Source organism: Cololabis saira, chromosome 12, assembly GCF_033807715.1.
Source record: "Cololabis saira isolate AMF1-May2022 chromosome 12, fColSai1.1, whole genome shotgun sequence".
Classification (NCBI taxonomy): Eukaryota; Metazoa; Chordata; class Actinopteri; order Beloniformes; family Belonidae; genus Cololabis; species Cololabis saira.
The window spans coordinates 1782276-1798902 of NC_084598.1; the positions used below are offsets into that span (position 1 = coordinate 1782276).

The 16627-nt window shown below is 45.3% G+C and overlaps 1 protein-coding gene across 2 annotated transcripts in view; it reads left to right on the plus strand.

The window, feature by feature from the left end:
• srpk3 (SRSF protein kinase 3) overlaps positions 1-16627 on the plus strand; it is a 53953-nt gene that overhangs the window by 7933 nt on the left and 29393 nt on the right. For both annotated transcript variants that reach the window (XM_061735152.1, XM_061735153.1), the window contains exon 3: positions 6059-6813. In XM_061735152.1, the coding sequence (XP_061591136.1) occupies positions 6059-6813 (755 nt within the window). The remainder of the gene's footprint in view (positions 1-6058; positions 6814-16627) is intronic.

The window sequence follows — 16627 nt, forward strand, 5'->3', positions numbered from 1 at the left end:
TCATGCAACTTTCCGCCATCAACATCATCAATTATACATACATTATAGGATGAAAGAAAAAAATTTGAATATCCAGGTATGATACAACTCACAGAGGTTGTTTTAAATATTGCTGTTTCATCTTTTGGTTGGTTACAATAATCACGGCCTCCGCTTTGATGTAGCAGTTCTCGCATCAAGCCCAGGATCGCTGGGGGCCAGCATTGCATCAGTTTTCTTGGCACCGAGTCGGTGCTTTCCTTTCCAACCGCCTGTCCAAAAGCAAAAATCCAATGCTTAATCTGGCACTAGCACCAAACTAGCACTGGAACCGCTATAGGGCTTTCTCACCAAAGCAACTCCAGTGCTAGTTCAGTCAAGAAACTGGTGCTACCCTTGCCCCGAAACCTTGCTGGGCCAGATGCATGAACCACTATGTCACGGCAGATACCGTGATTGTAACCAACCAAATCTGTGCAACCGCCATTTTTAAACAACCTCTGTGAGGTTTAGACATGTATCCGCTGCTGCTTCCACCTGCCTGCGGCCCCCCACCCTCCTCTGGGCATCCCGCTGCTGCTTCCACCTGCCTGCTGTGTGCTGCTGACGTCCCCGACCCCCCTGTCTGGCCTTCGGCAGGAGGGTCCCCCCTTATGATCCAGGTCCTGGTCCAGGTTTCTTCCTCCTAAAGGGGAGTTTTTCTTGCCACTGTTTGGCTAAGGTTTTTCTCCCACTATGGGAGTTTTTACCTGCCATTGTTTATGTAATAATTGCTCGGGGGTTTATGTTCATGTTCTGGTCTCTGGAAGGCGTCTGGAGACGACATCTGTTGTATTAGATGCTATACAAATAAAATTGAATTGAAATTGAATTGAATTATCATACTGTGAAATTCTGGATGCATTCTTACAGATTTTAATCATGCAATCAATATAAAATGTGTGTACTGTACAGCAACCATGACTCTAAAGTATTCACGCTTTCATAATTATGTCAGAGGAGATATTTAATTTAGCGAAACAATAATCTGCATTTTTTGGCTTAATGCAGAGGTTACCAAAGTGGGGGGCGCAGAGCCATTGCAGGTGCGGAATGAATGAAAAAATGAATGCTTGGATACGGCTAGCATAATCAAAGCTGCAGCTTGCCAACTGGGATACCAGGCAAATGCTTAGGGCTCTGAGCCAGAAGGGGGCCCTTGAGGGCCATCCAACTTTAAATCGCAACAATTTGAGAAAGAAAGTGGTAAGTAGTGCAGATAATATGTAAGCTAATTTATATAGAGAGCAGCTCAGTGTTTCCTGCTAATGTTGAGTGTCACAGTAAAGACACCTGCAGTCAACTTGTTTATTTAGCTAGCAGCTGAATATAAAATAACTATTTTGGACAAAACTCATTTTTCAGCTGTCAAATCAAAATTGTTTCCAGTTAGACTTAACTGTAAAGATGAGAATGCTAAATTATAGAATCCATGGGCAAGAAATTAGGAAATGTGTTACACGGATGGGTTAGGGTCAACCCATGGATGGAAATAATTGAGCATTGTGTGCCAGTAGTTTTTGTTTTATTTTTAAACACTATAAATGTGCATCCATCTATCTTCTTCCGCTTATCCGAGGTCGGGTCGCAGAGTCGAGTAGTAAGGAGGGAAGTCCAGACTTCCCTTTCCCCGGCCACTTCGTCCAGCTCATCTGGGGAGATCCCAAGACGTTCCCAGGCCAGCCGAGAAACATAGACTGCGTTTCCATACATCAATAACCCTTTTAAAACCCGAATATTGGCAATAACCTGAATTTGCACGGCCATGTAAACACCAATAACCCCTTTTGAATAACCCGAATTTGCTCATATTCAGGTTTTTAAAAACCCCAATATGACCCCTGGGTTACTCCTTTTAAAACCTGAATATTGGGTCATGTAAACGCCAAACGGAATATCCCCATCAAACAGAGCAGGAATTTGTTTTCTGCACATGCTCTGTTCTCAAGGAACCCTGGTCTTTTGAGTCCAGGACGTTCTTATAAACACGGAGAAACGCAAGACCAGGAGGAGACTAATCACTTCATAAATGTAATGAAGGATATGAACATTTCTGCATTTGTAGACGGTAGAAAGTACCGGGATAACCAGATTTAAAAGAAGGTGAGCAAAAAGTTGTGCGAAGCAGCATTTGTTTTGAATTTGGATACAGGAAGAAGAAGCGGAAATGACGGGAATTGTGTCATCACGTTCTCCGTGCGTCGCTGGTTTGATCCAGATATCCCGAATGATTAATTACCATGTAAACGGAATATTCAGAATGTTTCAGTAATATATTAGGAATATTAGCAATAACCCCAATTTTGACTGCATGTAAACGTAGTCATAGTACCTCTAGGGTTTCTGGGGTCTCTCCCATTGGGACATGCCTGGAAGACCCCACCAGGGAGGCGTCCTGGAGGCATCCTCACCAGATACTTGAGCCCCGTCTACTCAAGCTCCTCACGGATGTCCGAGCTTCTCACCCTGTCTCTTTAAGAGAGAACCCATACACCCTGCTGAGGAAACTTAAGTTCTGTTGTTTGTATCTGTGATGTCGTTCTTTTGGTCATTTTCCCACAGCTCGTGACCATACGTGAGGGTAAGAATGTAGACCAAATGGTAAATTGAGAGCTTGGCTTTTTGGCTCAGCTCCTTCTTCACCCTGACGCCCCTGTATCACTGCGGACGCTGCCCCAATCCACCTATCCATCTCCTTCGCCATTCTTCCCTCACTCGTGAACAAGACCAGAGATAGAGAAGCTCCTCCATTTGGGGTCAGGATCTTATCCCTGACTCGGAGAGGACATTCTACCCTTTTCCAACTGAGGACCTCGGTCCTGGATTTAGAGGTGCTGATTCTCATCCCAGCCGTCTCATATTTGGCTGTAAACCGCTCCAGTGAGAGTTTAAGGTCTTGGCCTGATGAAGCCAACCCTAATCCACGTCATCTGCAAAAAGCAGAGACCAAATTCTGAGGGCACCAAACCAGATCCCCTCCGCTCCTATGCTCAAAAGACCTCATATGGAAAAAAAGGATAACCGTTGGCCTTTGCCCTGAAAGCGGGTCACCAAGGTTTTCTTTCTTTTCCTTTTTGAGTGAACATTTGTTAATATACCTTATGCCCAGCATCCGACATAAACTGCCTAACGCATCTAATAATGAGGACGGGAACAACAATGCATCAAGACAAACAGAACTGGAAACCTTTTGTATTCATTGTACTTTAACCACATGATATCCTAAGTGATATGCCACCAGGGACGGTGCTCTCCCCTGTCCTGTCACGGTCTACACATCTGATATCCAGCACCAGTCGGAGCTCTGCCACATGCAGAAATAGTCTGACGACACTGCCATTATTGAGGTACTGTGGATGGACAAGAGACAGAGTACAGGGGCCTTGTGGAGGACTGTGTGGGACGGTTTAGGTCAAACCCTCTGCAGATGGTGGTGGACTTCAGACGGAAGAGACCCCATCTCCAGCCCATTTCCATGGAGGGCTGTGGCGTGGAGGTGGTCAGGACTTACAAGTACCCGAGACTGCCGCCAGAAAGCAAATATGGCTGGGCTGTTAACCCGGACCGGATCCACCGTAAAGCCGAGTCGTTTTTACCGCCTGAGGCGCAGTGTTGTTTTTGGCAGCTATTCTAGATTTAGTCTTAGTCTTTTGTGCAAAAATGCTTATTAGTTTTAGTCACATTTTAGTCATTTCTATATGTGATAGTCTTAGTCTAGTTTTAGTCGATGAAAACTCAAAAACTTTTTAGTCCAGTTTTAGTTAAAAAAGATTAAAAAAAGTATTTTCACCAATATTTACAATATTAAAGGTATATTCTGTTTTAACCTGAAGCTAGCAGACTCTACGTATGATAAAGCTGCACATATAACTCGTCTCTGTTATCTGCCTTGAAGAAGGCCTACATGGCCGAAACATGTTGGCATGTTTTAACCTTTACAAAGCCATGATTAAATAAAGGCTTTTTATATTTTTCTATCTTCTTGAGTGCCTCGGTTTTTCCAAATTGTTTTTCAATCTTTTTGATCCCCATGCCGAAGAGCACCTGAAGTAAACTTTTTTCTCACACCCAGCAGCACTCCATGCATTTGTAGTTAGACTTATAGTAGTTATTTTGTAAAGTTGTAAAAACGGATCTAATCAGATTACTTGAGCTATGTGTAAACGGGGCCTCAGGCCTCAGGCCCCGTTTACACATAGCCGGGTATTTACAAAAACGGATATTTCCCCCTCTACGTTTTGAAAAATTCCATCGTTTACACGAGATCGTTTTCAAAATCTCTTCGTTTACACGAATCCGCATAAATAGGCTGTTAACGTCATGCCAGCCAATCAGAATCCTGGAAAAAACATCAACAAATGACACGTGTAACTTCCAGTTAAGGCTGATTTATGGTTCCGTGTTACACCAACGCGTACCCTACGCCGTAGGCTCTGCGTCGATTTAACGCGGGACCATAATTCAGGCTTTACTTCCAAAACGGAACGAGAGTCTTTCGTTTGGAGTGACAGTGAAGTGGAGTTACTTTTAAGTGTGACTTTAGAATATAAAACAGGTAAAATACAAGAAAATATTGACGGTGGCCAAACTAATTGTGAACACAGGTCGCACACATGACGCTGGTGACGTGTTTTGTTGCATAATGTGACGTTCTGAAGCCTAAATCTCCGTTTTCCTCTGTTTAGACGCAAATGTGAAAACAGAGTTTTTGAAAATCTCCACTTTGGCCGGAGTTTTCAGATGACTTTGAGCTCCGTTTTCGTGTAAACGAACGGCCAAAACGCATGAAAACGCCTCAGTTTTTGCTCCGTGTAAACGGTAAATACAGTAGAGCCAAGGACTGTTGTCAAGCCATTAGAAAGGAATGCATTGTCTCGATAGGCCTTTTGTCTGGAGGAGCCTGAGTACTTAACTGAAGTACCTAATACGTTCCCAGGCCAGTCGAGAGACATGAGCCCCTTTCACACAGCCAGTTCGAGGCGGGAACGTTGCGCCTTTAAGCCGCCTCGCTGTTCTGTGTGAAAGTCACGGAGGCGGAATGGGGGGGCCAAGTGGCCCCACCAATAAGCCGGCAGCGGAGGTAGTCACAGAGCCGAAACGGGGTCTGTGTGAATGACACAGCCGGCATGCCGGGGCCAGCCGGGGCCAGCCGGGGCCAGCGCTGACGCTCGTCACGCCTCTGATTGCGGAACGCCGGCATGCTGTGTGAATTTACAGACGGGAGCGGCGTTATGCCGGCGTTGTATGGTTCTGTGTGAACCAACAAAGGCGGCGTATTGACAGGACTTCTTTACACGAATATTGCGGAATCTCTGTGTGAAAGGGGCTATGGTCTCTCCAGCGTGTCCTGGGTCTTCCCCAGGGTCTCCTCCGATTGTGAGTTGGTGAAAAAGCCCTATGAGAGGAAGAATCACTGTAATACCTGTACCTGTGCTAAAGGTGTGTCTGTGGCTCCACCTCAAACTGAATGAATGCAGAGCATCCACCATCCTCTTTCCTCCTCTTCCCATTTCGCCCTTTTTCTTCTTTTTATTGTTATCATCATCATCACTATAGTAAGTATTATTACTAGTGTTTTAGACCGACTGCTCTCGACTGCTGATAGATGGGCAATTCAACCCGACCACTCAATACTCCAATAATAGAAACACAGCTGAGAGCCTGGTCACTCACTGCGGATAGGTTATTGGCAGGAAATGGGGGCAGAGAGAGAGGGGGAAGACATGCAGTGAAGGGTCACAGGTCAGGGCCTGAACCTGGATCACCTGCCTATAGCGGTGAGCTATAAATTAATTCCATAATTCTTAATCCTATCCTTTAGTGATACTCCATAAATAAAACCCAGAGCTCAACACTTTGATCACTTCTAGAATGTTTCACATCTGTTATGGCCTTTAAAGGTAAAGTCATAAAAAGCCTATTTTTATTCATCTACATCTGGAGTTTATGAGGACAACTCTGAGGATAACTGGTTATGCACCTGATCCCTATTCCTTTTCTCCATATTCTCACCAGTCTGGTTCTTCTCTTCTTGTTTAAGGCCTGATGAGCTGTGTGAATCTCAGAGCCTGAACCGTGATGACAGCCCCCCCCAGTCCGAGCGGTTACCTCCACCAAGTCCTCCAGACAGCGGCACAACAGCAGGCTCAGACAATCTACCTGAAGCCACCACGTTACCCCTCTCAGAGAGCTGTTCCCCAGGTCCACAGAACCTCCACCAGACATCACCAAGTTCTGCAACAAATCCCCCTGAAACTCTTGAGATTCCTTCTGGAACTACCCTCCAGCCCTCCAAGTTTGTCAGCCAGTCTCCTACCTTATCAGACGGCCCCACCCCCAGTTTGAGCCAGTCACCTTCTACTGCTAACTGCAGTATTACCCAGAATGCCTCTACATTGCCTCACATACCTCTACAGAACATTTCTGCAGATGAAAAAATGGAGCTCAAACAAACTTCACCTACTCCAATAGTTCCTATTCCTCACTGTGACGAGGCCCAGTCCACTTCTCAACTAAGCCCCGCCCACCCAGACTCCTTCCTGCTGACCTCGCTGACCTTCACCTCCAGTGTCTCCTCCCACCTTTACTCCCCCCTGTGCTCCTCCTCCCTCCTCTGCCCTCTCGACTCGCCCGACCCTCCATTCAGCTCGCCCCTCCTTACACCATCAGCCATCTCTCAGCCGACCCCACCTCCTCCACCTCAGAGCTCCCCTCCTCCGGAACTGACCCCACCCCCTGCTCATCTGCTGGGCTCTGATGACGAGGAGCAGGAAGACCCATCAGATTACTGCAAAGGTGAGTAATCAGACAAACCTCAACACTCTTCCATCCATCTTCCATGCTCTTTCATTCCTCTGCCATTTTTCTGCCAGCCCACTTCCATCAGTCTTCTGTCCGTCTTTCATCGATTTACAAAAGTTAGGTCTGTTGAAGCACTTTTGAGCCTACTGGATCCAGGGCCCCAAACTGTAATGGTTTTAATCTGGACCCTTGCTAATGGAAACTTACGTCATATTGTCAAGGACTCCTGTGGGACAGACCAGACTAAAGCCTGAGTTATGGTTCTGCATCAAATCGACGCCGTCACCGTGACGCCGTCACCGTGACGCCGTCACCGTGACGCCGTCGTGAACCCTTCGGACTTCTCCGTCACTCCATTTCGCCGCGGTGCAGTACCCCCCGTGACTGCTAATTCGCAATCTTTTCCTGCATGGTTTATCCGACTTTTTCCGGTCACAGTGAATCAAAGAGATAAGGACAACTATTGTGCAAAAAACCAAAACAAAAAAATCACATACACGAAGAAAAGAGCGCTGAAAGTTCACGGCTGCTTCAAATCAAGCGAACCAATCACAGCCCTCTCTGTCTGCGTTTGGTCTGCGTCGCCTCGACGCGTAGTTACAATTTTTGGGAGGTGCAGGTCAGTGACGGCGTCAGTGACGGCGTGTGGTACGCGTCGACGCGTACCCTACGGCGTCGCTTTGACGCAGAACCATAACTCAGCCTTAAGAAATTCTGTAGGACACACAGGGTTACGGTTAGGGTGAATACCTCACCCTAATAAGGGCTAAAACTATCTATGGTGAGCTGTTTCCGTGTCAAACATTCTGGTTGGGCATGCTAGGGAATGTTCAAGAGGGTCCAAAACGAATGGGCGTCCATAAAGCGGCACGCTTTAAATAAGCTTTGCAAGGGAACGGCTTCACTACTGCATGTTTCTTTCCTGGATAAATACAGCCTCTGATCTTCATGATGGCACATACCACACACACAGAACTGTTGGCTGGTATCTTCTAATGCAGAAAGAAAACCCCATAATGGTCATTGAAGTAACTTAAAACTGACAAAAGTAACAAACACATTTTTTTTTTTATTTAATTAGATGTTATTAGGGCCCAAGCACTGACAGTGCGAAGTCCCTATTGTATCCCTAGAAAACTTTGTGCCTCAAGCCCCACAATACGGTTTGACGTACATGCACGAAAATCGGTACACATCATGTCGCAACTTAAAGAAAAGTCTCTTGGCGCCATGGCCGAAACTGAACAGGAAGTCAGCCATTTTAAATTAATCATGTAATTTTGGCGAAATTTATTCAATTTCTTCGTCCGTTAATGCGGCCCGAACCATAACGTGCACCCAGGTGTGTTATACATCAAAATGTGCGTCTCAATCCTGCGACGATGCGCATTACTTTTCTCAGTCAAAAGCGTTACCGTGGCGACGATAGACGCCAAAAAGCGCGCCCACCCTTCATCTGATTGGTCCATATTTGGTAGTCCCTACTTTCTGCCATAACTTTTGAATGGTTTGACATAAAGACTCGTGGGTGGTGTCATCTGACTCGGTTTTGAGTACTTGACCTTCATTGCCATGAATTAGCCCCGCCCCTTTTTCTGATTGGTCGATATTTGATAGATTCTATTTTCTGCCATAACTTTTGAATGGTTTGACATAAAGACTCGTGGGTGGTGTCATCGGACTCGGTTTTGAGTACTTGACCTTCATTGCCATGAATTAGCCCCGCCCCTTTTTCTGATTGGTCGATATTTGATAGATCCTATTTTCTGCCATAACTTTTGAATGGTTTGACATAAAGACTCGTGGGTGGTGTCATCGGACTCGGTTTTGAGTCCTTGCCCATAATTGGTGCAAATTAGCCCCGCCCCTTCTTCTGATTGTTCATATGTGATAGTTCATATTTTCTGCAATAACTTTTGAATGGTTTGACATAAAGACTCGTGGGTGGTGTCATCAGACATGGTTTTGAGTCCTTGATTTTTATTGGTGAAAATTGCACCCGCGAGGGCCTGTTCATCGCTCCTTGCAGCTTTAATTTTTGAATTGTGTTTCAACAGAATAATTTAAAAATACATACTAGTGAAACTGGATGTACTAATTTGTACCTCTAGAAAAAGATTTAAAATAATGTGATGGTATTAGAAATAGAATAGAATAGAAAGCCTTTATTATTTTATCGACTTTCAGCTTTTATTTCTTACTTCTATTTAAATTTTTAACTTTATTTTTTGATCTAACTGTTAATGTTTTTATTGTGTTCTGTATGATGTTGATTGTTATTCATTGTTGATTGTATTGGAACGTTTTTATGTAAAGCACTTTGAGCTGCTGTGTGCACGAATTGTGCTATACAAATAAATCTGACTTTGACTTTATCATTGTACAGGTACAGTGAAATTAGGCAGCAGCTCCGTCAAAGTGCACACATGCAAAGACAATATAAACAAGGAAAATATATATATATATATATATATATATATATATATATATATATATATATATATATATATATATATATATATATATATATATATATATATCCATATATAATGGATGGAAAAATAATAATATTGCCCTTGAAAGGATGGGAGTATTGCACATAGATGGTAGAATATTGGCATATTGTGGATAGAAGGTAGAAAATATTGCACAGAAAAATATGAGGTAGCTTATAGGTTGAGAAAGTTCACAGCTTTGGGGAAGAAGCTGTCCCTGAATCTTTTTGTACGGGTTCATAAGGACCTGAAGCGCCTCCCAGAGGGCAACAGGTCGAAAAAGTGGAAACCGGGGTGGGTGTTGTCCTTTAAAATGCTCTTTGCCCTGTTGAGGCAGCGGGAGCGGGAGTTCTCCTTCCTCAGCACCCTCAGGAAGTGCAGCCGCTGCTGAGCCTTCTTAACCAGTGCAGTGGTGTTGACAGACCAGGAGAGGTCTGCAGTGATGTGGACGCCCAGGAACTTGAAGGACTGCACTTGCTCCACACAATCACCGTTGATGTGCAGGAGGGCGGGGGCGGCTCGGTTCCACCTGAAATCCAGGATGAGCTCCTTGGTTTTGGTGGTGTTCAGCACCAGGTTGTTCAGTGCGCACCACTCACCAAGTTTAAGGACCTCATCTCTGTAGGCCGCCTCGTTTCCCCCTGTGATCAGCCCCACCACCGTTGTGTCATCAGCAAACTTGACAATGACGTTCTCTGGGTGGGCGGGGCTGCAGTCCCATGTGTAGAGCGAGTACACAAGGGCGTAGGTTTGCATAGGGACGATAGGGACATAACACTACCAACTTTTCAGGAGGCTCAAATTGTCCCCACCAACTTTTAAGCACTTTTAAGGTGATTTATATTGTCTTCCCAAATGTTGTAAGGATAGAATTAACCCTACCATTATTAAGTGAATTATTTTCATTATGTTCAGACTTACATTTACCCCCTTTCACTTGCTGAATTTGCCGGTCCATTTTTTTCCTCAAACGCACGTTTGATTGGCTGATGACTTGACCCCCCCCTTCTCCCCCCCCACACACTCACACAGCCCCGACAGAAATCATGCCGGCTCCTCCGCCCCCTTCAAGAGGAGGATATTAGGAGTTTTTGTCAGCCAGCAGCAGCCACTCTAAGTCATGTAAAAAGACGTCAGTGTAGGACAGTGTAGAAAACTCGGGTAGGAAGAGAAGAGAGGAAGAGGAGAGAGAGAGATTCCAGTCTGTGTGTGTTTGACAGTCAAAAAAGCTGCTGCTTTTCTTCTTGTAAACGGCCTGGTTTAGACACTTTTGAAACCAAATACCTATTAGTGCATTTATTTATTAAAATGTGAAAATGTATTTATTAATTTTCTACATTATTTATTTAAAAATATTTTTATTTGCAGCCTATGCAGACATTGTTTCAGATAATCATACATTAATCATAATCGAGGTAAAAAGTTCAATTAATCTTGATTTAGATTTTTTCCATAATTGCTCAACCCACTGATGCATTTTAGAGATGAAAATAAGGGAGAAGAAGGTGAAAGAGACAACCAATTAAAGCAATGTATTACTCTTGTGGTGAAGGACAAAAATAGATAAGAAATCAAACCAAGGTTTACCCCCTTCTCCCCAAGTTTCATTTGTATTTTATTTATGTGGTCTTAAAGCAGCCCAAAGGAGCTTTCAATTTTTGTTGAGTTTGGCTGTGCTTGTGGACAAAAGCAGTAGTGTTTAACCTGAAGGAAGGTTCCATTTTTATTTATTTTAGTTTTTTTTCAGTTATATTTAATTTATTTATTTAGACAGACAATGTTGAGTGGTCTTAAGACAAATGGGTTTTTTTTTGCATTCTGGATAGTTAAGAGATTATTAATAAGTACACTTAATACATTTATTGTGTATGTTAATATAATTTAAATTATGTTCAAATATTGCAATTTAAATTGCTAATAAAATCCTGGAATATTCTGGAAGTTTTCAAAATGTTTCTTTAGTAGTTTTTGAAAACAAAGGTTTGAATTAAACCGTGTATCAGGTGAACCAATACACATGAAAGTTAGTATAAGTCAATACAGATTTATTTTGCATTGATCATTTAGCCTATCAATTAATCAGGTTCATATTCGTGAAAAATGTAGCCCTGACCCACTGTGTTGCCTCACAGCAAGAAGGTTCCCGGTTCGACTCCCAGGCCCAGTAGGACCTTTCTGTGTTTGGTTGTTTGCATGTTCTCCCCGTGCTTGTGTGGGTTCTCTCCGGTTACTTCGGTTTCCTCCCACAGTCCAAAAACATGCGCGCTAGGTAAATTGATCATTTCTAAATTGCCCGTAGGTGTGAGTGTGTCTGGTTGTTTGTGGGGACTACGGGTGCAAACTAGCATTTCTGCTAAACCTGGTGTATTTACACTGCTTAATGTAGTGTACATTAATATGCATTGTCCCGTCTAAATAAACTTTGAAACCCCCGTTCACCCAATCTGTTTGGTCTTATTAATGTCCCGTCCCCAGCAAAAAGTGTACATGCAGGTTATGCTGTTATGTCGTCCCTACCAATGTTGAGACCAAACCTACGCCCTTGCGAGTACAGAAGTGGGCTCAGCACACAGCCCTGAGGAGAGCCAGTGCTGAGAGTGCGGGAGGAGGAGAGGTGAGGACCGAGCTTCACGCGCTGGGGTCGGTTCACCAAAAAGTCCTTAATCCAGGAGCAGGTGGATGGTGGGAGCCCCAGGGTGCATAGCTTGGGGATTAGAATGTCCGGTTTTATGGTATTGAAGTCTGAGCTGAAGTCGACGAAGAGCATCCTCACGTAGCTCCCCTGTTTCTCCAGGTGACTCAGCGCGGAGTGGAGTGCAGTATTTATGGCGTCTTCTGTAGATCTGTTTGCCCGGTATGCAAACTGGTGTGAGTCCAGGGTGGGGGGGAGACAGGCTTTGATGTGCTTTAAAACCAGAATTGAATTGTATTGTAGTTATTGCAGTGAGTGTAGTGAGTCGAATCTTGTGGTGGCAGGTAAAACTCCCCTAGTGGGAGAAAAATCCTTAAACCAAACAGCAGAATTGAAACCTCGAGCAGGACCTGGATCGTAAGGGGGGACCCTCCTGCCGGAGGCCAGACTGGGCAGAGCAGGAAAAGAGAGAACAGACGGAGAGAATGAAGAACAGAGAAAGGAGAGACACAGCAGTGGGATGTTCAGAGGGGAGGGGGGGGGGGGGGGGGGGGGGAGGGGCTGCAGGGCTGCAGGGCTGCAGGGCTGCAGGGCTGCAGGGCAGCAGGGCAGCAGGGCAGCATGCAGCTCCTAAAGCTCTGGCCTGCAAACATACACCATTCGGCAGGCCAACAAGATCCTGTCTGACCCATCCCATGTGCTGAACCCTGAGTATGAGCTGATGAGCTCTGGTAGGAGATACAGGCTCCCCCTGTGTAAATACAATAGGTACAAGCACTCCTTCATTCCACAATCAGCCAAACTTATTAATAAGCTCCCCCGAATGGTTGGGGGGGAAGATAGGAGGCTGAGAGAAGCTGGCCCATGTGGATTGATTAACAACTGATTATGTGATGTTGTACAGTGAAGCTAAAAATACTGATGATGCTAGCATTGTCTTTTAACAATTTGCACTTGTTTGCTGTTTTATACAGTGTTGCAAGTGCTGCATATGCCTCCACCGATGTTGATGGTGTTGTTGATGTTGTCAATGTGTCGTCTATGTCTGTCTGTACTGCGGCTTTGTGGCCTCTACTCCAAGACCAATTTCTCCCGTGGGAGATTAATAAAGTAAACCTTGACCTTGACACCGAAGAGAAAAGGAGGGGGCAGACCAGCCCCCAGCAAAACAATTAGCAAAAACAGCAAAAACAATTAAAGCTGCAAGCAGCGATGAACGGGCCCTCGCACCCTTGTACACATTCAGGCGTGCTGCAGTAGAAGCGCTTGTATAACTTGCATGTAGATTCTTCAGGCGGATGACATTTAGCGGATGACACCAGCCACGACTCTCTATATCAAACTATTCAAAAGTTATGACAGAAAGTAAAACTATCAGATATCGACCAATCAGAAGAAGGGGCGGGGCTAATATGCACTAATTAAGGTGAAGGAGTCAAAACCGAGTCCGCTGACACCACCCACGACTCTCTATATCAAACCAATCAAAAGTTATGGCAGAAAGTAGGGACCACCAAATATGGACCAATCGGATGAAGGGGGTCGCGCATTTTGGCGTCTATCGTCGCCACGGTAATGCTTTTGACTGAGAAAAGTAATGCCCATCGTCGCAGGATCGAGACGCACATTTTGATGTATAACACAACTGGGTGCACGTTACAGTTCAAAATTACACGATTAATTCAAAATGGCCGACTTCCTGTTCGGTTTCAGCCATGGCGCCAAGAGACCTTTCTTTAAGTTGCTACATGATACAGGTGTGTACCAATTTTCGTGCATGTACGTCAAACCGTATTGTGGGGCTTGAGGCACAAAGTTTTCTAGGGGGCGTTGTTTAGCCATTAGGCCACGGCCATTAATGCAAACCATTAAATGTCAAATTTTTCACCAGGCTTGGCTTGCTTGCAAAATTTGTTGACTTTTGGGGCACGTTTAGGGGGGGAAAAAGGCACTCATTTCGTCGGAAAAATAAAAACGAGAAAAAAAAAAAATAAAAACGAGGAAAACATTTCCTACAGATAAAATAGGGCCTTCGCACTGTAAGTGCTCGGCCCTAATTATGGTTATGAGATACCTCTAATTAATAACTTAGGTTATATATGAAGAAAGGAAAGAGAAGAAGAGGAGAGAAGGAGGGGTGAGGGGCACCGCTCAGTGGATCATGTTGGAGTCCCCCAGCAGCGTAGGCCTATAGCAGCATATCTACCACAAAGCGTTGTTTAAGACAGGGGTTTTCAATTCCAGTCCTCAGGCCCCCATGTCCTGCATGTTTGAGATGCCACCCTGCTTCAGCACACCGTGATACAAGGAGCTGTGTCATCAACAGAAGTGTCCAGACCTTGATGACAAGCTAATTAGGACCATTATTTAGAATCAGGTGTGTTGATGCAAGGCAACATCTAAAACATGCAGGACAGGGAGGCCCGAGGACCGGAATTGAAAACCCCTGGTTTAAGACAAACTGCTTTAGTCTTGTAAGCCTACATTTAGCCTCCAGATTGTGTTCCTCTTTCTGCTAGAAAGGGAAGCTTTTTAAGCATTATCTATGGGTTTTTTCTTTTTCACCAGTACCTACACCGGGTTTGTTTTACCTTTTTACTGGCCACCGGGCACTTGCTACTATCTTAGGGCCTCATTCAGGAATAACATCACTGCCAGTGAGCCGTATACAAAGATGAGCTCTCATGTTTTTGAGACACACATGACTGCTGCTTTCCTGGAGATCAGTGTCGGTAAGGATTTAGGGCACTTAGTCACTCTAAGTTCATGCAAGGACACCTGGATGAGATATATGGACCAACTTTTACAGTCAGCATCTGTGATGCCCGTGTTGTCGTCAGTGAGTTTTGCAAGTGACCCTCTTCCTCCCAAGGGGGTACCCTTACTCTCAAAGGGCTGACTTCAGCCCCCATTGCCAGAAGTGGTGCCACCCGCGTCCCTCTGCTCAGCTGTTTCATCATCACCCTCCAGAGACTGTCTAGCCCAGTACCCAGCCAGTGTTGTCCTCCTACGTTTGAACTTATTTGCCACAGTTACATGTTTTTTAATTCGGAATTAATTATTCCGAATTAAATAATTCCAAATTAAACTATTTTCCTTCTAGTTTACATGGAAATAGTAATTCCGAATTGAGGTTTACATGGAAAACACGTTTGATCGGCTTTATCCAATTCCGCTTAAGGTCTGGGGGTTGGGAAGCGTTCTGATTGGATAGGGGGGCGGACCGGAAGTTACGTCTACTGGAAATTACATCTACCAGAAGAAAAACAAACTTAGCCGCTACAACTTTGAAAAGCTCACAATTTTTATGTTTCCTGCCATCTGTTCTTTTAATTATTTCCAGGTCCTCCAAGCTATTTATTAAATAAGTCGTCTCTGCTCTTGACCACCATTTACTGCGTGCTGCCATGTTGAAACTTTGTTTCAAAAACAAGCCCAGCGCACAATATAAGCGTCATCGCGACAGACGGGCAAGGGAAAGAGCAGCACAGAAAGTGGAATGAGATGCTGTGGCCGCTCGCAGTGTATGAGGTCCCAATCTCAACCGTAGAGAAGTTGGAAAGAGGAGTCACAGGCGACATCAAGAAGTGGCTAGGAGTTCCACGTTGCCTTACCACCATAGGCCTCTACAGAAATGACATCTTCAAGTTTGCCCCTCACCAGTCTTAAAGAAGAGTTCAAGTGTGCAAAAAAAAGACTCCAGCTGACACAGAAGGAATCCAGAGAGTAAGTGGTGAGCAACAACGCACCGACCCTGGCCCCCGGGCGCAAATGGACACCAGCCAAAGCAGTGGAGGAAGCAACAGCAGCCCTCAAACATGCTGACATCGTGGGGTATGTTCAGCAGGGAAGAGGAGGTTTTGGGCTAACAGCTACTCGCCCGGCTTGGAGTAAGGCTACAGCACCAGAACGGAAGATTGTGGTGGAGGAAGTACGCCACCAGGAGGAGGCTGGAAGATGGGCCTAGTCAGTCTCTCTTGCCAAACAGGGACAGTGGACACAATGGGACAGTGTGGAGAGGAGGAAGATCAGCTGGAAGGACATGTGGGCCATGGAAGCAAGGCAGTTGAGCTTCATCATCAGAGCTACGTATGACGTCCTTCCAACACCAGCTAACCTTCACCAGTGGTACGGTGAAGACCCAGGGTGTGCCCTTTGTTCCACGCCAGCCACCCTCAGGCACATTCTCTCAGGGTGCAAAACCAGTCTCGTCCAAGGACGCTACACGTGGCGTCACAACCAAGTCCTGAAGATCTTGGCATCCACCCTGGAGGACAAACGAGCTGCCACCAACTCCCTATCGGCATCAGCACCCAACCACCAACAGACAACTACCTTTGTCCGTGAGGGGGCAAAGGTTACCAGGAGCTGCTCAACACCATCTGAGCGAGGCCAGCTACGGTTGGCCTGCGACTGGAAGATGCTGGCTGATGTTGGCCGACAGCTGGTGTTTCCTAAAGAGATCGCTACAACCACCCTGAGACCTGACTTGGTTCTCTGGTCCCCTTCACTAAAAAAGGTGTACATCATTGAACTAACTGTACCCTGGGAGGACGCAGTGGATGAGGCTTATGAGCGAAAACACCTACGCTATGCTGATCTCGCTGCTGAAGCACAACATTGCGGCTGGAACACTGCAGTCCGCCCAGTGGAGGTGGGGTGCAGAGGGTTTGTGGAAAAT